The following is a 23,038-nucleotide window of genomic DNA, read 5'->3' as shown; positions in this document are numbered from 1 at the left end:
TATTTTTTTAATTTATAAAATCAAATCTATATAAATTGAAAGTTGATTTCTTCATTCTTTCAGTCTCAAACCCATTTATCCATCAAGTAATAACTTTGATTTTCCCTTACAGTACCAATGCTAAGCACTTTGTCTCCTTCATCAGTATTTTCAGCTCTCTCATAATCCTGACCGCTTCCCACCATGAAAACATCATTCGCGTTGGTCCTAATTAGCTCCTCGGATTGCGTCTCAAATGGATGCATGGGTGGATCATAAAGAGGAGGTTGCTGCAAGAAACTGAGCCTCTTCCTAAAATTCATTATCGCACCCTTTAAGAAAGAAAGCAATTGATAAATCTCACTCAAGTTAAGATCATCCATTCTACGACCACTGCTTAGCTGCACCATCAACTGGTCTATCACTTGCTCCGTGTTCTTCTTCTTGATCTCCGTCAGTTGCTCATGAACCTTCCTTGTCTTCTCCTTTAGGTATGACTCAAGGGTCGTCTCGTTCTGCTTCTTCTCGAATTCTGGTAAGGCAAAATAATCGTCTAGGAGATCACGAGCCGCCTCAACAGATGGCCACACCATTGGCTCAGCGTCGTTCGGGCTGAAGATGATCAGACAAGCCTTTACATCACACAGTATGGTTAGCTCTCTTACCTTCTTCACCAGCCCTAGCTTCCTTTTCCTCAAGCTTGTTGCTCTTTTGTTTTCATTCGCCACCAATGTAAGTCTAATCTTTTTTCTTGGCATGATCAATTTTTTATTTATTTGGTTTCACTCTCTTTTTGAGTTTTACTTTTGTTGGGAGTGGGGAAAAATATTGGACTTGCTGGTTTATTTATAAAGGTTGAAATAGAGAGATAGAATGAAATTTAAAGTTCTTTTGGATGTGTGAAAAATAAATAACGTGCCAAAATAAATTTGACGTATATTTGCTATTTAGTCAATTTCAAAATTTGGCGGGTAATTTATTTTAGTTATTTAGTCAATTTAAAAATTTGGTGGATCTTTTACTTTTGTTGAACAATTATTTTGGTGCGTTATTTAATTTTTATTAATTAGTTATTTTGGCGCTTTTTGAAGTCAAAAATTGAATGTATGTCCAAATACCCGAGAGAAGACCATCAAGTCATTAACCAAAAGAATATATGTGAGGATAAATAAAATTATGGTCGTTGTCATTAATGCTACAATGATATACTCCATTTTGTTTATTTAGTCAATAAGCTCAATTTTGGAATTGCTTATTTTTGTTAATACATTACTTTGGCGAACTATGATTTTTCTAATCTTTAAATGAAACTAGATTTTGCGCCCACGATACGCGTGGTTATTTTGTTAATAAAAATTATATGCAATTAATTATATTTATTAAGATATAAATTATATATAATAATGTTTTAATCATATATTAAAATATTATAGTATTGATCTAATAATTTTTATGTAAATTGTGATGTTTTAACGGTTTTGTTTTGGTCAAACATTTATAAATTAATATACCAAAACCAACTAAAATTTTTACAAATTAATCAAATGTTACTTTTTACACATAGTATTAACATAATAATAAAATATTATACATTCACTTCTTTAAATTAAGAAGATATTTTTTTTCCATCATTTTCACTTTTATTTTAATTATATATATGTTCTTTAAAAATAAAATTTAAAATTTCATCTTTTCTTCTCTTTTTTAACAAATATTATTTTTATTTTGATATATTAATTTAAAAAATAAACTAATAAATAAAATATTTCCTTTGAGATTAATAATAATTTTAAATTTGATACCAAAACAATAATCGAATATGAAATGAATAAAATCACACAAAATTTGTGAATAAATATATTTATGTCAATTGGTAGTGTAAATTTTTAAATAAGTTTTCAGTGATTATATGTCATCTCTTCTAATGAGAATGAAATTGTTTTTTCATCTTCTTCATTTTTATTCTTGTTATGTCTGTTTTTTCAATGAATCTATTATATTTATTTATTTTAATAATTTTTGTATGAGTATATTTAGTTTCATCATATTCATTCTAACTTCTAATTGTAATTAAGTAGACAAAACCAGTACAATTTATTACATACAAATTTATAAAAATAAAACAAATCAAACAACTCAAAACTAAGAACTCATACATTAATATATTGAATTCCAAATTGGATATATAAAATGTAAATTTTTTGATCATTTTTGCAAAAATATATTACATGAGAAAAAAATATTACATATTTTGATAATATGTTTTGCATATGTGAAAAAATTAGATGAATATACATCATAAGTTTTAGTTATTTAAAATTCTACATGAAAACCTTTAAAATCAAGTAACTTAAACTTGTATAAGTAGCATATCTTTTTTTATAGATAATAAATTAAATTTGTGATTTAAACATTGGTAATGGAGATTTTAATATCATGTTGTTTTTTTTTTATAATAGAGATTTCTTTATTTTTTCATATGTTTTTTTAATCATAATAATAGAATTATAAAACTTTTTAATTTATAATTTTAATATATACGAATAAAAATAAAATTTTAAATGCTGTTGTGGATGCTCTGAAAATAATATAGCTTTAGCTATCATTAATAATAGAATAATTTTAATTAACAATTTTTCCTATATTATTTAGTATCAATAATGTTTATAATTTAGAAAAAAATTAATTTTAGTTATTGATGTGGATAATAAAATTGACCTTTTAAATCTTATGTGGATGTCCTTAGAGGCATATAGCTTTAACTTTTATTTTTCTTTAAATATATTTTTTTGTTAACAATATAATTTAAAAATTTAAAAATTTCCTAAATTTTAAATATTGATGTGGACTAATAGAATTAAACTTTTAAATCATATATGGACATTCTTAGAGACATATAGTTTTAACTTTTATTAGTAATAGATTTAGAAATCAAAACTGGAAAATCTTAGAAGAGGTTTGTTGCGGCAAGTGATTTTAGCCTCTCATCTTTGTTTCAAGGCTTACCGAATGTATTCGGATGCTGTTTGCTCAGCTAATTGTTACTTTTGTGGTTCATGTTGGGTTGTTAAAACCCATTCAGATGTTATGTCATTTCAAAAATTTTCCTCAGATACTTCAGTCTCCTCCGCTATGTTCTTTTTTCTATTTTAGTGCTTGGTTTTTCAAAAATGTCGAGTATCAATCACTTGACATGTTTCTTGGATTGCTTGAAATTTATCATTCTTCTCAAATTTGTGGCCAAACTTTGGAGATTTTGCGATTTTTTTTTCAATATAAAAGCGGCTTGTAGTGCCTTTGTTTAAATCTCCTTTCATATTTTTTATAATTTAGCTAATAATTAAACATATAGTTTAGTCAAGTTTGTTCTTGTAGTGGCTTTATTTATATTTTTTATATTCTTTGTAATTTAGCTAATAGTTAAACATATAGTTTAGTCAAGTTAGTTCTTTTACGTTGTAATGACTATTTTTTAGTGAAACCTTACTCTATCTTTTGTTTTTGTTTATTTTACATGGTTGCACACATAGGAAAAAAAACTTAAAAATTATTATAATTATGTGACAAAAAATTGGATGCTAATGTAAAAGTCTCTAAATATATGTGTGTAGATATCTAATTTACATTAAAAATTTCCTATTTTAATATTATTTATTTTAGTGTTTTATTATTAGGAAGAACATTTTTCCCCAATTAAATCTTTTTGGTTTCTGTAATTAATAACTTGAGGAATTTCATCATGTTGGTTTTCGTATTTGATTTCATATAAATCTAAGTTTGGATATCAATTATGTTTACTTTTTTGGCTCAAATTAATTATGAATTTTATATATAATTTCTTTATTTTAAAAACAATAATAGAATTTTGAAAATTTTCAATTCTCAATGTTGAGGTAGACTAATAAAAAAATTATAGGACCAATAAACTTTCTTAATTTCTTTTTTCAGCAATAATATTACAATTTGTAAATTTTCCTTAATTTTGAATGTTGATGTGAACCAATAAAATTGATTTTTTAAATCTTATGTGGACACTTTCTTATTTTCTTTTTTCAGCAATAATATTACAATATGTAAATTTTCCTTATTTTTGAAATATGTAAATTTTCCTTATTTTTGAATGTTGATGTGGACCAATTAAATTGATTTCTTAAATCTTACGTGGACACTCTTAGATGCATTTAGCTTCAACTTTTATTAGTATATATATATAAGATTTCAAATTAGCCAAACCAAATCACCGTTTCGAAGTTTTAATATTCAAAGCTTTTCTAAACTAAAAGTCTGGTTGTTTTAAAATATAAAGAGATTAATAAAAATGATAATTTATTTTAAGAAATAACAAGGTTCTGAGTTTTATCAAAGAGAACTCGGTTGAATTAACTCAACGAAATAACCAACGACTATTTGTAAAAATAAAAATGACAAGATAAAAGGTAAACAAACACACTTCCAAGAGATTCGAACAAGACTTGAACACAACACTAACTAAAATTCTAGAAATGATGACTGTTATTTCCCGGCCAAACCCTATTGACATCAAACGACGTCGCATCAACATTGCCTTCGCCGGCGGTTGCTTCATTCGGTGGTGGTGGCTCTTGATGGAGACCATCGTTGGTCGTCATCGTGTTGCTACTCCAGTGAAATTGTGAATCTCCATTGTTAATGTTGCTCCCTTCCTCTTTCACTCCGAGCTGACGGCTCATGCTATCAAAAGGGTATTGCCTTGGTTGACTCATAGCCATGATTGGATTATTGTTCATGTTATGATTAAGCTGTAATGGTTGTGAGACTGACCCAACCAAACCATGGAAGGTCGTCGCTGGTGGACCAATCGGCTCCATCTCCAAATTAGGGTTTCTGATGCTACTGCTTCCTTGGTACGCAAGATAACATCTAGTAGTGACTGGATTTGCGTTGTAAGATGCCACTCCCATCCCGATTTGCTGGTGGCCTTGAGGGATAGGCGGTTCAGAAGATGGGAAAATCCATTGATCCATCAAATAATGACTTTGATTCTCCCTTACAGTGCCAATGCTAATCCTTTTGGCTGCTTCATCAATGTTCATAGCCCCCTCATTGTATTGACCGCCTCTTATGGTGAAAATATCATTTGCGGTAGTCCTAAGCTCCTCGGATTGCGCCTCAAATGGATACATCGGTGGCTCGCGAAGAGGAGGACGCTGCACGAGATTTAGCCTCTTTCTAAAATGCATGATCTTATCCTTTGAGAAAGATAACAACCCATAGATCTCACTCAAGTCAAGATCAGCAATTTCCCGACCACGACGTAGTTGCATCATCAGCTGATTAATCACATACTCCGTGTTCTTCTTGTGACTCTTCTTCAATTTCTCATGAATCTTCCTTGTCTTCTCCTTGAGGTATGACTCGAGACTAGTCTCTTTCTTCTTCTTCACGACGTCCGGTAAGGCAGAAAATTCGTCTAGGAGATCACGGGCCGCCGCAACAGATGGCCACACCATTGGTTCGACCTCATCTGGGCTGAACAAGATCATACAAGCCTTTACATCACACAATATGGTTAGTTCTCTTACCTTTTTCACTAAGCCTAACCTTCTTTTCTTCAAACTTACTGCTCTTGAGTTTTCATTCTCCACCCATGCAAGTCTTATCTTTTTCCTTGTCATGAACACTCTTAGATTTTGACCTCTCTCTTTATGAGTTTTAGTTTTTTTGTTGGTTGTGTGAAGAAAAATATTGCAATTGGGGGTTTATTTAAGCAGAGTTGAAACAAAGAGATAATCAAGGATCTGTAAAGATGTAAAGTTGAATACTATTTGTTTGAATAGTACTGAACATTTATTATCGTATCATATATATTAAATGCGAAGTAATTTTTTAGTTTGAATACTTTTCATTGAGTTTCAGGTGGATAATTATTATTATCATATTAAAATTTAAAAGTTTATCAAAATTTAGTTAAAATTTGTTTATAGAATTTTCTCTATATAAATCTGAATCTATTTGATATAAACCGAGATAAAAATATTAATCCAAAAATTGAAAATATACATTAATATGGTTCAAATAGTTATCTTTCAAATATCAAAAGGAACTTAATCAACTTCAAAACAGACTGAAAATAAATTGAATCATTTTCGTTTTAAAAAAAAAATTCCATATATTTGAAAAGAACTTCTCTCCAAATATATGGAAGAATAATGTAAATCTGTGGTCATAGTCAATACACTGAATTTATGATTTAATTCATTGTTCTGTAATGCATATAATTTTATTGACCTATCATTTCCCTTTGTGCATCAAAACATTTGGAAACTAAATGTTGACTACACCATTTCAAGATTCTTTTGAACAATGATATCACGTACTATTATCTCACTCATGCGTTTCATCAGAATTGTTTTGTTACCAGATTAAATATAACCATTGTTTTGGCAATTTTCAGGCGAAGTAAATAGCAAATTATAACTTCTATACGATCCTACAAACATCTGACTTTTGGATTTACGTCACTTTCATTTAAATGAAATTTAAATACTGTCTATTTTGATATTTTCATTTTACATCGTGATTATAAAACGGTATTATTGTTTTGAAAAAAAATAATAAAGAATAGTATATTTTTAAACTGTAAATTTTATTTTCGTGCGTTATTTATTTTTAACTAAACTACACCTTATCTCTATGTTTTAACCATATTTAAATAGACCCACAAGTGCAATACATCTTCTCACACACCCAACAAAACAAATAAAACTAAGAAAAAGAGTGATCAAAATCAAGAGTGATGATGACAAGAAAAAAAAGGTAAAACTTGCATGGGTGGCGAATGAAAACTCAAGTGCAACAAGTTTGAAGAAAAGGAGCTGGTTACTTGGTTAGTGAATAAGGTAAGAGAACTAACCATATTGTGTGATGTGAAGGCTGTCTGATCATGTTCAGCCCTAACGACGCTGAGCCACTGGTGTGGCCATCTGTTGAGGCGCTCGTGATCTCCTAGACGAATTCTTTGCCTTACCGGAGTTGGAGAAGAAGAAGAAGAATGAGATGACTCTGTAGTCATACCTGAAGGAGAAGACAAGGAGGGTTTATCAGCAGAAGAACATGAATAATGTGATCGATCAGGTCATGGTGCAACTAAGTGGTGATCGTAATTTGAATGAGATCGATGAGTTGCTCTCTTTCTCAAAGGATAAGATCATGCATTTAAGGAAGAGACTAGATTTTGTGCAGCATCCTCCTCTTCGCAATCCACCGATGCATCCAATAGGGACGCAATTCGAGGAGCTTAGGACCACCATGGATGCATGATATTTTGATGATAAGAGTCGGTCAGGACGATTAGGAAGCTATAATTAAACCAAATGTATTTATGGAGTAAAATGTTCAGTTTAATAATTATGGTTTAAGCAATTTCATGATTGCTGCGGTGTAGTCGTACGGCAAATTTAATACTAGTGGATTTGACTAGTATGTCAAGCGGTAAATTTAATATCAGTGCGCTTGATTGGCGTGTATATAACATTGACAAATCAACAATTATACTTTTTATTCGACTTCATAGTAGTTATATATACACATATGACATATGTAGTTACTTTAATTACTTTCAGTTTCATGTGTGACTCAGATCAGAAACCACATTTTAATTTATCTGGAATTAAAGAAAAAGAAAATAATTGAAAGCCACACAGAAATAGTTTTTTTTTTGGAGGGGAAGACTCTGTCTTGTGTGTGATATATATATAATATATGTAACCTAATGTATATATATAAGCGAGTAGGCAAGCATGAAAAGTTAAAGAACCCTAATTTCTCGATCTGTTTCAAACAATGACAACGATTTCTGATATTTCCCGAGAATTGGTCGGAGAGATATTCTCTAAAGTTCCGATTACATCTGTTGGAGAAGTAAGATGTACATGCAAACAATGGAACGGTTTATCAAAACATGAGATTGTTGGTAAAGCAGTAGCAGCAAGGCAGTTTATGGGATTCATGATGTCGGATTATAGAGTTTGTTCCTTGAGATTCGATCTCAACGGAATACGTGAGGAAGACGAGGGCTCTAATAATAATATTGATGGTCGTCTAATATCTATAAAACAGATAGCTAAGCTCAACCAAATCGAGATATATCTAAAGTGTTTCACTGCAACGGCTTGTTGTTTTGCGTAACCAAAGACCACACGAGTTAGAGTTTAATTGTTTTATTGGGTTTTCCATATTCTGGTGATCCATTTGACAATCATAATTATTTTATTTCGACGATCCTCATTCATTTATTGTAGTTACATTTACAATGTTTATTGTTTTTATTTTTTCTCCGAAACAACACCGAAATGGAAACGAGTGAAGGAGAAGTGTGGGTTTTTTTAGCCATTTATTGATGATATCTATTGTCTTATGTTAGGTTCCACATAACATTAGATTCTTTGACTTTGTAAAGTCTTTTATCTTTTAAAAAAAACTTTTAAATTTAGAAGATCTAAAATTGGTTGAAAGAAAATAAGACTGATAGAAATAACATTATCAACGACAAAAAAAGAAGTCATTTTATCATACGAAATTATCCGAGGACAAGTTTCAATGGTAACTAACGTGTGGTGATGATGTGTCAGTGTCACGTTGTAAAGTGTCTCTTGTATGGGTTGGGCTAAAAACTTATAAGGCCCTATAAACTTGTACTATTGTATTTGCCCTCGATGGGCTTCATCAATATACTAATTATACAAAAAATAAATAGAAGTTCATACGAATTTAAAATTAGTCAATCCTATATAACAAGAGTTATATTTTTTATTAAGCACACTTGTTAAGTAAAATATTTTTTCTATTAATAATGTATAGATTCAATCTTTTTTAAAATTATTATTATGTATTTGATAGTACTAAACCCATATATTTTTTACTTCAAAAAAATTACGTTAAAAACATTTAACTTAATTACACATGTACCAATAATAAAAAATATATTCGCAATGAAATATTTGATAGTATTAAATATAGATTTAAACTCAATAAATCTAACGGAGTTGATTTTAACGTATACAACCAATATCATTCTTTATTTTTTATTTTTGTAGAAAACATTCTAATAGCGCACGTTAGTCTACTATTTATAGTTATAGTTATAAGTGTTTTTAACATAATTTCACAGTGTGACTTGTAAGTTATAGTATCTTAAATTCTAAATAAGTTTAAATACGTTTAAATTATAAATATGTTGGTTTTGCTTTGTTTTACTTGTGTAGGTACGATATCCACACTTTCGTCCATTACCTAGCTAATAAATATTGCATAATCTTGAAGATCAGTTAATTTATCTTATTTTGGTTTTATACTTTTCTGTAATTTCTTGAGAATGTATTATATAGCGAAAGAATCTCTCATAATTGCTATTATCATTTTAACTAGATGATACCCGTGTTTACTTTTTTATTTTTGTATTAACACAATATGATTTAGACATCAAATTAACTAAACCATATTTTGATATATTAAAGGCGGAACCAATTTAGCTTTGGTTTGACATGGTAATTTTTTATAATTAAGCACTCAAACCATTACTTTGTGTTTCTCGTTTTTTAGCAACCCTAATCGATCTCCTTTTTTTTTTTTACTATAACATCTATACATAAATCCTAAATCAGAAAATTTACCAAATTGTTAAATTGTCTTAACTTGGATGAAATGTATGTTTTACATTTTCTATAAGAAGATTGGATAAAATAACATTATGCAACTCTTATTTGTCTTTTATGAGTGTGTGTTTGATGACATTCAAAAGAAAACGATTATTTGTTTCATGTGTTCTATTGTGTTTCAGTTTACTTTTGTTTGTTCATGAATTCAGATTAGCTCCTCACAAAATGCTTTTACAAATATTATCAAACAATAGTTAAGATATGAAATCAAAAAGATGTAAGAAGCAATAGTCTTATTTTAATTCACAAACTTCATTACAAAATACACCCACATTTTGTTTGCTACCAAAAGGATAATTAAATGAAAAGACTAATTAGTTTTTTTGTGTGTGTTAGCGATTGATACCTCGTTAGGTTCCAAATGCTCAAATACTTCAACCAAATAAAACAAGAACGTTAAACCGTGAAATCACATAAAAAAGGAAAAAAAAAGAAGTCATATCGCAACAAAGATATAGATACAAAGAGAATTGTCTATTAATTTTCTCATCTAAGCCAAATTTTTAAATTCTTCCACAAAAATCATATAAAAGGGCGATCAACAACATAGCCAGCCGTAGAAAATAGAAACACAAAGCTGGTTTGATTAAAGGTTTTCCAAACAAAGAATATATTTGCAAATTTCGAAACTCACTTCAACGCAATAGAAGACGCCTTGCCTGAGGAGGACTTGGTGGTGTCCCTTGACCTGAATTTGGCTGATTTCCTCCTCCTCCACCACCGCCACCTCCGTTGCTCTCCCATGGTTTAACAACAACAAGAACCACAACAATTATGATGATGATGAGAATGATAATAGCGTAACATGTCCATTTACGGGTGTTCTTCTGGTAAACTCGAGCGGTTTGTAGCTGGTCAGTACCGCCTCTGATAAAGGAGCTGGCTCGGCCCACGTGGCTCTCTATGTCATCCAGCTGAGCTCCCTGGTGCTCGACCAGCACAGCCATGTCTAGAAACACCTGGTGAAGCTCCTTAAGGTTCTTTTCAATGTCTTTAACCGCGTCATGCCTTTCTTGGATCTCGTTAATGGTGTCTAAGACCCTTCCTCTTCCTTGTTCTTGTATAGCTTTCTGCAAGAATCTCTCACTTTCTCCTGCAACAAAACAGTGGAAAAAAACCCCCAAATGTTTGTTACACACCACTCATCTACGAACATGTCTAAGTTTTCTGAGATCAAGCTTCTTTTCAGTTCCAGGTCTAAGCAACTAATGATGTACTTCTGCTACAAATCAATGTTCATAATCTAATGCAATATGTGAAGTTACTGTTCTTCGTAATCTGTTCTGGTTTGGTAGATTCTGAATACAAAAGCAAAATCTGAAGCTATAGTTCTGATTAAGTTATGAATGCTGAAAGATCAATGAGAGCAAAGAAGGCTTGAATCAGTATCCTGAAACTAATAGGCAACGAATTGTTCATCATGTGTTAATCCATTAGCATCCAACTAAACTCAAAGAGCATTCATCTTGAACACTAAACTATGTATAACTTCGACGATGATTGCAGTAGTTGAATTCTGGTTCTTCATATAGTAAATTGCAAAGGACCAAGTGGAATAAACGATTGAACTAACCAGTAGAAATGAGTCGATCTAGGGTTCCCTCATCAGGATTCTCGCCGGTGACGGTGAAGTACCTCCTCTGTACAGTTTCTCTATACTCGGACGAGATAAGCTCCCTCAAGCGGTTGAAACTGTCCATGGAATCCTTCAATTTCTTCCTCAGACCATTGAGGACAGACGTCCGGGTTCGATCGGAGGAGGATCCGGGTCCACAACCAGGGAGGCTCCGATTAGCGGCATTGGAGCGATCGAGAGCTTCGAGTTTAACCTTGATCATCTTCGCCTTCTTCAGAGCAACTCCGACGTCAGCGTCCATCTTGGAGCGGAGATCCTTGACGGCTTTGGCATTGTGAAGCGTCTTGCTCTGCTCGTGACACGATTGGAGTGTTTCGTTGAGCCGATCTAGCTCCTTCAACTCCTCTTTCACAGATTCCACGTCTTCGAAGAACTTGTCGAGGTTCACACCGCCGGTTGATCCCGCTGGGTGAGCCATCTGAACTCCGCCGCCGCCTCCGGCGCCGTCTCGGCGAGGGGATGGTTCGCTGCGGAAGCGAGAGAATGAGCTGGAAAACAGATCGTTCATCGCAAAATCAAAAATATAGAGAGAGGGAGGGAGAGAGAGAAATTAAGATCGGAATCGATCAACGGAAATACTTAATAAGGAAAGAAGAAAGTCGTACTGATTCAATGACACGGTTTATTGAACGACGGAAGAAGGTATATAGAGAGAGAGACGAAAAGTCCAAAAGGTTTAGGAGAAGAGGTCAATCAAAGAGAGGAGAGAGAAGACTAAGAAGGAAGTCTCCATAGTTGACTTGGAAGCTTCTGAGTAAGTAACGATGGCGGAGAAGGAAAGCTGATAGTGAAAGCGTGTGGCGTCTACGTTGGGTAAAAACTAGAAAGACGCACTAATTACCTTTGCTTATACATATAATCGACAAGCACCTGTATATATTTGATGAATTAATCTAACAATATCAAATTAATGTAAGTTTATTCGTAGTGTAGTACACCTTAACCTGATTGGTGGGAAAGTTTTCTCAGTTCGTATTAATTAAAAACAAAAAGGAGCAAAACTAGAAATGGCATTCTAGGATAAAAAACATTGAAGTAAAACACCAAAACGATGAAATGTTTTTCCTTTTGATTAACTGATTTTTCTATTGAAGTTTCATGAAAATGTAAAAAAAAAAAAAACTATACAAGATGTCTTTGCCGACAAAAATACAAGATGCCCTTAGGCCCAGTTTTTCAAGCGAACTCCCAACTAATCTCGGAAGCCTAAATGCCCAGATCAATGAAACCAATTTTCAACGTTGGCCAGAATTGAGGCCCAAGTAATCAGAAACTCAGACTCACGTCTCCTCCAATGGAGAAGAAGAAGCGACTTCAACCTTTGGCCGATAAAATTAGCGTTTATGATTTATGAGTTTCTACTTAAACCATTTTACAATAATTACAGAATCAATGTCTTTTGTATACAAGTTCAGTTATTTCAGTGTATAAGTTGGATGGAGCTTAAGAGATATATGTATATTGTTGCTACTAAATGTCAACTAAAAAATGTAATTGTTTGCAACTAACACCTTAAGGCAAAGTAAATTAGACAACCTATCTTGGTAAATGTGTCCGAAGTTGAGCTCTCATTTTAATATACAACCAAGGAAAACTAATGTTCGATTGATTTAGAATATATATTTTTTTACTATGAACGTTAATAAAATATTGGTGTTTTGTTTCGAGTCCCTTCAATTAATTTGTCCAATCCTTAGTCCTCGCTTATCCTTTTTTGCATATTTATGTTAACATATCACAAATATTCGCATTGTTCTTTTAGATTCTTCTATGGTCTTAATAGAAACAATTATATTTCATGGGGTCTTTTTTTTTTCTGTTTCTGAAATCGGGTTACAAATGCCGGGTTCCAAAAGTGAAATGAATCTGAATCGGATAATCCGCTAAGTTGTTGCAGTTTCATCGGTTCGACCGGCCGGTCCATCTAAAATCATTACTCGATCTCGTCGCTCCTATATGAACGAACACAAGAGACCTAACTAAAACTAAACCCTAACTCTCTCTCTCTCTCTTCACTCCCATTTCTCCCTTTTCTCCGTAGCTCTTTCACGCATCTACAATGGCGTCGATGATGGTAAGTTGTAATCTACACTCTCTTTGCATATATTTATTGTTCTGACACTGACTGACTTTGGTTGGTTTCCGGGAGTAGCAACCGCAAATCATACTGCTCAAGGAAGGTACGGACACTTCTCAGGGCAAAGCGCAGCTAGTGAGCAACATCAACGCTTGCACGGCGGTTGGCGATGTGGTTCGGACTACGCTCGGGCCACGAGGGATGGACAAGCTCATCCACGACGATAAGGGATCCGTCACCATTTCCAACGACGGTGCTACCATCATGAAGCTTCTCGACATTGTCCATCCTGCCGCTAAGATCCTCGTCGATATCGCCAAATCACAAGATTCCGAGGTACTGTTTGCTTTCAATTTTTGGCCCAATCTCGGTTTTCAAAGAATATCCCAATACAATTTTTGAATGTGGATTTTTGATTGCTTATTGAGCTGGACACCGATCGCGTTATGGATCTTCAGTGCTTGTATTTAGAAGTGTCATCCACTATGCAGATCTTAGAATGCTTTATTATTGAGTTTCATGTACTCTGAATTATCTGCTGCTGCTTTTGTTGGTTAGGTCGGCGATGGGACAACCACTGTTGTTCTTCTTGCAGCAGAGTTTTTGAAGGAGGCCAAGCCATTTATCGAGGATGGTGTTCACTCCCAGAATTTGATTAGAAGTTACCGCACCGCAAGCACTTTGGTTTGTATTTTCTTCTTGTTAGTTTAACAGCAAGTTTTTGATTTTCTGTGGCTCTAATCACCAATTTTTATCGATTTAGGCAATTGAGAAGGTCAAAGAACTCGCTGTTAGCATTGAGGGGAAGAGTGTTGAGGAAAAGAAAGGTTTGTTGGCTAAATGTGCTGCTACCACCCTTTCCTCTAAGCTTATTGGTGGAGAAAAGGAGTTTTTTTCTACAATGGTTGTTGATGCTGTTATGGCGATTGGGAATGACGACAGGCTAAATCTGATTGGGATCAAAAAGGTAAGACTTCCTTTTCTTTCCATTGGTATTGATTTTTTGTTTCATACTTTAGTATCCTGAAAAGGTTTATTTAGAAATTGGCCTTGCATTGGGTGTTAAGTTACTTGTGTTATGTTCTGTTTACCGTGCGGCTTAAATTCTGCCCATTAATGGATTTGCAAAATCCAATAGGATAGCAGTTTTAGTATTTTTGTAGTTGCAATCATGTACCACAACTGGCCTGTCTGCTACATTCCTCCTCTGTTCGCTGCATTTCATTTCCAAATTCTAAATAAATTTGGGGAAGTAATGGGCATAGTGCTACAGAGTCCAAATGATTCACATCTATAAAGATTGTCTTAACTTGTGCTTTAGAGCCAGGTTCAAGATTCTTCTAAGCTAATGTCATGGTTTGCCATGCAGGTTCCTGGTGGTAATATGCGAGACTCTTTCCTAGTTGATGGTGTAGCTTTCAAAAAGACATTCTCGTACGCGGGTTTCGAACAACAGCCAAAGAAGTTTGTTAATCCGAAAATTCTCCTGCTTAACATCGAATTGGAGTTGAAATCTGAGAAGGAAAACGCTGAGATTAGGTTGAAATTCTGGCTCTTTATGTTAAATTTTTCCTTTCAATTAATCTTTTGGCCTTGTTTGACTTGGCTCCTCCCATTTGTTAACAGACTGTCAGATCCATCGCAGTACCAGTCAATAGTTGATGCAGAATGGAATATCATTTATGACAAGCTAGACAAGTGTGTCGAAAGTGGAGCTAAAGTTGTTCTTTCTCGCTTGGCTATTGGTGATCTAGCGACTCAGGTTTGTTGATTTCCTATGTTTTATTTTTTGGTTTCATCTACCAAAGGATGTTTTCCCTGCATTGTCAGGTTGGATATTGACGTTTATCTTATTTCGTAAGAAACCATTCGACATCTTTGAGGCATGATTACAGTAGTTGGTAATGGTCGTGCAAGTGTAAGACTATTATGCATGTGCAACACTTCAAAGTTGCAATTAAAAGTTACCATTTGTCAGTGTATTAAGATATTATATTTCCTTAGAAACCTATGAGTATTCATTGCTCTTTTCAATCAATATTGTTCAGAACTGTACCTTGCATCTTGTTGTTTCATTTTCGTATCAATCAAGAGTGCTTGACTGTGTTTACTCATTTGACTGAAGACTGTTTGCCTTTTTTGCAGTATTTTGCAGATCGTGATATTTTCTGCGCTGGCCGTGTAGCAGAGGAAGATCTTAATCGCGTGGCTGCTGCAGCTGGAGGAACAGTTCAGACAAGTGTTAACAATATAATAACCGAGGCTAGTGAAAAATGATTTTTTTTTTTGCTTGCTATTTGGATATGCTTACAAGCTTTCAGTGACCTGTTGATTATGTTCCTTTGAATCAGATATTGGTTTTAATGTTCTGCAGGTTCTCGGAACTTGTGAAATATTCGAGGAAAAACAAGTTGGTGGAGAGAGGTTTAACATCTTCAGTGGCTGCCCTTCAGGACGTACAGCAACTATTGTCCTCCGTGGTGGAGCTGATCAGGTATACATCAAATACTGGAGACTTCATGAAAACAAAAAAAATCAGCATATATATATATATGACTTCCTTTGAAATGTTATGGCAGTTTATTGAAGAAGCTGAGCGGAGTTTACATGATGCGATTATGATCGTGAGAAGGGCTGTGAAGAACTCAACTGTTGTTCCTGGAGGTGGAGCTATAGATGTGAGTATCTTCCATCCACCGTGGTTCAGTTCTTAAATTTTGTACATAGGTCCATACCATCGACAATGAAAGTGACTGCTCCTTGTTGTAGATGGAGATTAGCAAGTACCTGAGGCAGCATTCACGAACAATTGCTGGGAAGTCTCAGCTTTTCATCAACTCGTACGCAAAGGCCCTGGAGGTACACTTTTGGTTGGCTTGGATACTTTGTTTTTGTGCCTTAAAGATTTGAATTTGCACTAATTGCGGTGGTACGACAGGTTATTCCACGACAATTATGCGACAATGCTGGATTCGATGCAACTGATGTCCTGAACAAATTAAGACAAAAACACGCCATGCAAAGCGGTGAGCCTTCTATTACTATCACAGGCTTCATGTAGTAATCTTTTGATAGGCGGCGTAATCTCATTCTATCATGCGATCATATCTGTGCTCTAACAGGTGAAGGAGCTTCTTATGGAGTGGACATTAACACTGGTGGAATAGCAGATTCATACGCTAACTTCGTCTGGGAACCAGCAGTTGTGAAGGTATGGCAAGATTCTATAAACTTTTACTCTATTTTTCCTTCATGTGACTTTTGTCAGTTATGAAAATGTCGACTTGGGAATGTTCTATTTTGTGTGAATATCTCTATCACGCAAAGCTTTATTGATGATGGGTTGGTTACCTATGTTGTGGCAGATTAATGCTATAAACGCTGCGACTGAAGCAGCCTGCCTTATTCTTAGTGTGGACGAAACCGTGAAGAACCCTAAAGTAAATAACATTTGCCCTCCTTTACTCTTGTATGTTTTGATAATGTGTGTGTATATGATTGTATTGATATTTGTATCTAAATAAATGCAGTCTGAGAGCGCACAAGGAGAAGCTGCCGCAGGTGCTATGGGGAGAGGACGCGGTGGAGGTCGTGGCCGTGGTATGCGAAGGCGATAAGTTTTTTTCTCTTAATGGCAAACATGTGGGTTTCTTCTTCTTGTCTAAACTTTAGTTTTGTTGAATTTTGATCTTGAAATCAAAAAGCTAGTGTTGGGTTTGTGTTTGTTGAATTAGAATACCGTTTGGGCGTCCATACAATTTGTGGAAGTGAAATTTCAGTGTGGTTTTTGGTACACTTAAAGAAATTTTATTTGCTTAATCAGGATCATGACGAGGATGAATCACTGTAACAAAATTCAATTGGTGATGTATCTGTAACTATTTTATACAATCATCATATTGATGATAGCAGAAAAATTGCTCTAAATTCTTATTAAATGCATACTTAAATATGTTTCGAGGGTCCAGCAGATTAAATACTTAATTTGAGTTACAGGGGAAAAAAAGAAGCTAAACACCAACTTCTGAGTTAGACTCGGTGAGTAGTAGATCTTTGGGTGAAGAGCTTAGAAGCTTAGTAAGTAGAGTTACATCAATGCATGGAAACTTCTTCCACTCATCAAAATGATCTCTAAGTATCTCTTTCGCTTTTTCCTTCAAGCTCAAACCACAGTTCACTCTTAGAACGGAACAAAGCTTCTCCACCGTCCCAACGCAAACCATCTCTTCCACAACTGCGTTTTGCGGCGAGAATTTGGACACTGTGCTTAGGATAGAGAGCGCTCTATCGTCTGCTGCAGTTGAAACCCCTAATATCCGCTTTGTTACAATCGCAATCCCGCCTCTATGGGCAAGAATCTCAGCTCTACCGTCCGCGCAACAACATAAACGTGACAAAACTCCCAACACGAGTTCTGTAGTTCTCTTCTCTCCGGTTGTGCTTATTTCGAGTTCGATGAGTTCGGAAACTGCACCGAGATCCACAAGGATCGTTCGGTTCCGGCTCCACGATGAGGTCTCTAGAAGAATCATCAGCGCTGCAGTCAGAGCTTGTTTAATAACCAATCTATGATCAAGTTTTGATGGTTCCTTACGTCTCACGCTAGAGTTTGATGATTGTACCGTGTCTCTCACGCTAGGGTTTATGCGATTGAAACTACTCGCTACATCCTTGAGAAAACCTATGATCCCTTTGAAAACCTCGGGATTCAATCTCTCGACGATGTGAGAGGAAGTATTTTCCGTTAGGTTCCTCAACAGCACAATTGTGTACGCCTTGTTGAGGAAGTCTTGTTGGTGTAAAACACAAGTTAAAGATTCCAAGATTCGATCGTTTTCGATCAAGATTGTTCTTGCGTCGTTTAATGGAACACCGATCAAGTGAAGAAGACGCAGAGACTCATCTAGCCGCTCTTTGAAACGACGTCGCCCCTCCTCTTCTTCTTCTTCGCACGTACACTTGACTACGAACAAGATCAAATACCTATGCACGCCTTCTTCACACATTAGTCTCCTATTTCCCTCTCCCTCCATAGCCAAAACTTCAAGCTTCTTCAACGTATCTTCTCTTCCTAAGGCTGTCCAATTTAAACCGAACCAAATGTTAATCTTAGACGATCGGTATTAAATAAACAAACCGAACCGAACTTAAGTACGTCCAACTGAACCGATAGAGAAACATATTTAAATTTTCTTGTAATTAAATACTTACAGTTTTTGATACTTTTTTTAAAACCAAAAGGACCAAAACCAAACATAAAGTTATGCCACACAAAACCGAATACACAAAACGAATCGGACCAAACCGGATTATTTAAAATCCCGACCCGATAATACCTTCTTCTCCAAACTTTTCGAGATTCTTGATCTCCTCGATGACGTTAGGCTTCCCCGGAGGAGCTCTAGGCGTAGGGATTCTGACAACGCCGCGTGTCGCGTTCTCGACGCACCAGTGTTGGATCAGACGGCGAAGCATATGGTTAGGCGTAAGACCGGAGTCTATAGGAAGAGGCAGCTTCGTCACGGGACAAGAAGGGACCTTCTCGAGCCACTTTACGATGCTTTGACGGTCATAAGTTATGCCTGAAACGGCTGTGACTGGATCTTTCATAATCTCTAGTGAGATTGGACAGAGAAAGTACTTAGGGACCTCGATCTCCTCCTCTTCTTGATCCATTTGATTTTTTTTTTTTTTAAATATAATTAAAGATGCGTGTATATTACAGAATGATGATGAAGCTCGAGAATATTAGGGAGAAAAAAAGATGAAGAAGATGAAGAAGTAAATAAGTGGTGGAGGTAAGAGGTGGCGGCTGCGTTTACTTAGACAGACTTTTTGTCGACTGGTCTTCGCTTTGAATTCCACTAATGTATGTGATTAGACTTAGAACATTTCACTATCAAACACATAACGTGTATATTTTGTATGTCAATGAGTTCATTAATCATGCATGAAATAAGTTTATATTACAATTTTTTTCTTATATAAGCTCTCTCCTACTTTCATTTCTTTAGGTTATTAACATGTTTAAATCGCTAAATTTTTTTATATTAAAGTACGGGAGTAAAGTTGAAATTTTATGCCCAATTTTATATAGGATAAGAAATTAAAATTTTGTTCTTTCTGATTGGGTATATTTGGGAAGGTAGTTTTATATTTGTTTCACTTTAAGGTCAACAAATATATATAGGAGTTTTAGTTTTCTACGACGTAAAAGTCCATTTCCTAAATATATTAAGCCTTATGGCTTTGTCTGGTATATGTACGCATCATATATGACTGACTTCTATAAGGTACAAGTAGAACATTCAATCTTGTTCTTCCTAACTATATATGTCAGAGATCGACAGTTTTTTTTTCTTTTCTTTTTTTCGTTATTATGGCAGCCCAACTTCTAGATTATGATGATCAAATGGACCTCCAGAATATGGAAAAACCAATTAAACAACTAAATCTTAGAAGCCATACAAAGATTGTATAGCCACTCAGTTACAAATCATTCTTCAACCCCATTCTTTATACAAACAGTTGAGAAATATTGGGGAAAACAGAATGAAAAAAAAAACGCATAGGACAAACATTTTCTCTGAAACCCAAGAAAGAGGACCCAGTTGGAATTGGAGAAAGGCGCACAATTTTTTGTTTTAAACTCTGGGCAACACTTTTAAAAATCCAACTCATCAGTGTATTTGACAATGATGTGCTTGAAATTCTAAAGTCAGGATAGTGATTTCGTTTTGCTTGAAAGGATTATGTCTGTTTCACACTTGCGTGCTCCTGAGACATCGCCATTTCCGTGAACGAGGGACCTTTTCCAGAACCATTTGCAGGCCGATGTTATTTGCTGACATCCCAAACATGTACCTGTTCATTTCCATTAGAACACAGACGAGTGTTAGTATCAAAAGCAGCTCCTTATATACCAACATTAACTTCCAACTATTAAGCGAAACACTGTTTCTGTGTTTGGAATATCTAAGGAGGAGATGATTCTAATTTTTGGTTCAACGTTTTTACAAGGATTTTCTCGTGCAATAAGATATGCGAAACCGAAACTAACAAAATTTTGAGACAGACTACTTACTTGCTTCGACGAGCCTTTCTTCTCCAGGAAACAAAAGATGTGATCCACTGCATAAGGATAATAATCAAAGGAACAAGTCAGAGAGTGAGATACAGTAGCAAACACAAGACTAAGCTTTAGAACAAGTTGCTCCCTACCAGTAAAAGTTGTGCTGTAAAGAATCATAACAACCCAAAAAGTTTAGGACTAAGAGAGCAAAATCACCTTAAAGACTGGCGTAAAAGTCAATGGCCCGGCAATGGATGCTTTCCGTAAAGGCAACCTTCGTTGAGGGACGACTTCCTTTGATAAATGAAGAGCAATTTCTTTCAACAGTACCGCTTGAGCGTTTTCGGTCCTCATAGACAGAAACGCCTGTTTCATTGATTCCCTGTCAGCTTCCAGTGCTTGAAGCCTCATGTAGAGTTTCGTTATATCAGGAGGATCACCAAGATCCTTTTGTTCTCTCGGGAAAACCGAATTGCCATCGGAAGTTTCAGCCTCAAGCTTCTCTTCAGTTACACCACTATGAGACACACTGTGATGGACAGAGTCAATGGTATAAACTCTATCGCTCATGTCATCTCCTATATCCGATGAGTCATCTTTACCACAAGTCTCTGTATATGAGACATTTTCCACTTTGCTTTCGAACCTCGGGGAATCAACAAAAACATCAGGTCTAACTTCTTTAGATGCTCCCAAATGTGAACTTGAGCTAGCGGTGGAAATCCTCCTAAAATGTCTTTGACGCCTAGGACTCTGACCAGCCACTAACGTTTCTGAAACATCCCGCCCTGTCGCTCTCGGGAACTCACCATCCAACTGAGTAAAGCTAGGACTTGTCTCCATCTGGCTGATTCTTAGATCCAACGTCTTCAAATGCTCTCTCCCATGAGGCGAATCAGCTGGTGGGTAGTTTTCATCATCTGCAACGTAGATATCAGCCTGCAGAGGATCTTGGTTCTCATTGATATTGCACTTCAATGGAGGGTAGTCATTTGTAGGAGGGTCAAATACAGAATCGATGCTCGGGTTACGACTAAGCAAGCTCCTGTCACCATCAGCTTCTGCCTCGGTGAGCCCGTAACTCATCATCCTATGCTTATAAACCTGAGTTTCACAAGTAAGAGCCAGAATCGTCTGCTCCCTTTGATAGACGAGATCTTCCAATGCCAAGATCTCTTGCTGGTCATGTTCCATTTTTTCCTCGGCGTAAAGCTTATATTGCCTGAGTTCCATCTGAAGCTCAGCCTTTTCGTTCTGCAACCTCTGCATCACAGCCAATGTTTCATAAGCAGCTGATGATGAAGCATTCCGCTCTTTCTCGAGTTCGTCATACAGTTCCTGAATCGATTGCTGTTGGCTGGTAACAGTCTCGCGAAGTAATTCAATTTCGTTCTCGATATGGACTTTGGGATTAGAAAGCAGCTCTAAGCCGTCCAGCTCCGGTATAGAGAAACGTTTCTGGCTCTCTAATTCCTCGTGTCGTCTCTTCACAGATCGAATCCAGGAATCTGGAGAACAATCGCATCCACAGTCACAACATTTGATATGATCTCCGGACGGAGAGACCGTTCCTAATTCCATCTGAGATTATATCCAAAGATTCTCTCACAAACTATCCGGGAAAATCGAAACTAGAGCTAACAGGGAGAGACCTAAATCGCACTAAGCCCTAGAGGTTGTTGCATGCGATGCATCATTAGAAGAAATCGAAACAACCGCTGCAGCCTTGTGGGGATGACAATGAAAGGTGAAGCCAATTCTCTGCGATAACCACACATTTCTAGCAATTAGATCCTCAAAACTTCAATCCACGAATCGCAATATCACAATGGAGATAGAGAGAAGATGAATCCGAAAACGAAGCCTTACCTCTCTGGCGACTCAGGAACTGGAGGGAATGTAAAAGCTAATCTCGAGATTTTCTGTTTCCAGGGAATAATTCTCCAGAAAACGGAAGAATGAAACCAAAAAATCAAAGCGTAAATTAAAAATGAAAAATATTCGGAATAATTAATCAAATTATGTAAAAAGGTTGATAATTTTCTGGTTTATTGATTTTATGGTTGTTTTTCTAAATTAATCGGTGAAGGGTTTTTTCCTTCAAGGAGTAATCTTTCTGTGTGTGTGTTCTCGTCTCGTGTGCCAATGTTTAGTCAAAAGAAGTTATTTTTGGTAGAAACGAGGAGACGATGCTGAATGAACGTTCAGGATGAGGTCATTTGGGTTGAGATTAACGGCTAAGATTTTATTTAGCTGACGTGTCTTTACCTGTTAAGAAAAAAGAAAAAAATGGCGGCATAATCTTTGATTTTACACAAGAATTTTAGAGATCTCTATTAATAATATTCTCAGATGCTTTTTTCTTTTTATAGTAGAGGATATTGCCATATTGGATAATGGGTACATTCATACAAACTCTCACACGTTTATGAACGTTTTCTCTTTTGATTGTTCTGTTTCTGCTTACTTACAGCTTCTGTTTGCTTCGTTATATAGTTTCGGTTTTTTATACTCCTCATTTATCCGTTCTTCTGTAAACCTATAAGTAAATTTTGTGGATTTGTAAAACTTCATTTATC

At 35.3% G+C, this 23,038-nt stretch overlaps 6 protein-coding genes across 7 annotated transcripts; 1 reads left to right on the top strand and 5 right to left on the bottom strand.

Moving 5' to 3' along the window:
• Positions 1 to 65: 65 nt before the first annotated feature.
• LOC18023328 (agamous-like MADS-box protein AGL80) lies at positions 66 to 737 on the bottom strand. Its single transcript, XM_006407346.2, has one exon. The coding sequence runs from the start codon at positions 735 to 737 to the stop codon at positions 66 to 68; it is 672 nt and encodes a 223-aa protein (XP_006407409.2).
• A 3,738-nt stretch (positions 738 to 4,475) lies between these two features.
• On the bottom strand, positions 4,476 to 5,633 carry LOC18023327 (agamous-like MADS-box protein AGL17). Its single transcript, XM_006407345.1, has one exon. It carries the CDS (start codon positions 5,631 to 5,633, stop codon positions 4,476 to 4,478), a length of 1,158 nt encoding a protein of 385 aa, XP_006407408.1.
• Positions 5,634 to 10,070: 4,437 nt separating this feature from the next.
• LOC18023324 (syntaxin-121) lies at positions 10,071 to 12,004 on the bottom strand. 2 transcript variants are annotated; one of them, XM_024159399.1, is made up of 3 exons: positions 11,916 to 12,004; positions 11,248 to 11,798; positions 10,071 to 10,767 (listed from the first exon to the last, which is right to left on the bottom strand). In XM_024159399.1, the coding sequence occupies exons 2-3, from the start codon at positions 11,726 to 11,728 to the stop codon at positions 10,310 to 10,312; spliced, it is 939 nt and encodes a 312-aa protein (XP_024015167.1). In that variant the 5' UTR covers positions 11,729 to 11,798; positions 11,916 to 12,004; the 3' UTR covers positions 10,071 to 10,309. The 2 variants fall into 2 exon arrangements, with proteins under 2 accessions (XP_024015167.1, XP_006407406.1); XM_006407343.2 differs by having other exon boundaries at positions 11,248 to 11,981.
• Positions 12,005 to 13,265: 1,261 nt separating this feature from the next.
• Positions 13,266 to 17,206, top strand: LOC18023325 (T-complex protein 1 subunit eta). The gene is made up of 14 exons (XM_006407341.2): positions 13,266 to 13,384; positions 13,463 to 13,723; positions 13,946 to 14,071; positions 14,151 to 14,354; positions 14,757 to 14,926; positions 15,014 to 15,149; positions 15,533 to 15,649; positions 15,762 to 15,881; positions 15,967 to 16,065; positions 16,157 to 16,246; positions 16,326 to 16,413; positions 16,510 to 16,598; positions 16,753 to 16,827; positions 16,918 to 17,206. Exons 1-14 carry the CDS (start codon positions 13,370 to 13,372, stop codon positions 17,002 to 17,004), a joined length of 1,677 nt encoding a protein of 558 aa, XP_006407404.1. The 5' UTR covers positions 13,266 to 13,369; the 3' UTR covers positions 17,005 to 17,206.
• Positions 17,207 to 17,289: 83 nt separating this feature from the next.
• On the bottom strand, positions 17,290 to 19,106 carry LOC18023323 (E3 ubiquitin-protein ligase PUB24). The gene is made up of 2 exons (XM_006407342.2): positions 18,724 to 19,106; positions 17,290 to 18,464 (listed from the first exon to the last, which is right to left on the bottom strand). The coding sequence occupies exons 1-2, from the start codon at positions 19,061 to 19,063 to the stop codon at positions 17,398 to 17,400; spliced, it is 1,407 nt and encodes a 468-aa protein (XP_006407405.1). The 5' UTR covers positions 19,064 to 19,106; the 3' UTR covers positions 17,290 to 17,397.
• Positions 19,107 to 19,821: 715 nt separating this feature from the next.
• LOC18023322 (myosin-binding protein 7) lies at positions 19,822 to 22,506 on the bottom strand. The gene is made up of 4 exons (XM_006407340.2): positions 22,329 to 22,506; positions 20,676 to 22,220; positions 20,472 to 20,518; positions 19,822 to 20,251 (listed from the first exon to the last, which is right to left on the bottom strand). Exons 2-4 carry the CDS (start codon positions 22,038 to 22,040, stop codon positions 20,149 to 20,151), a joined length of 1,515 nt encoding a protein of 504 aa, XP_006407403.1. The 5' UTR covers positions 22,041 to 22,220; positions 22,329 to 22,506; the 3' UTR covers positions 19,822 to 20,148.
• Between the last annotated feature and the right edge of the window lie 532 nt (positions 22,507 to 23,038).

This window comes from Eutrema salsugineum, unplaced genomic scaffold (genome assembly GCF_000478725.1).
Source record: "Eutrema salsugineum unplaced genomic scaffold, Eutsalg1_0 scaffold_13, whole genome shotgun sequence".
Classification (NCBI taxonomy): Eukaryota; Viridiplantae; Streptophyta; class Magnoliopsida; order Brassicales; family Brassicaceae; genus Eutrema; species Eutrema salsugineum.
Note: the sequence above shows the minus strand (reverse complement) of the source record. Positions and strands in the feature narration are given on the sequence as shown.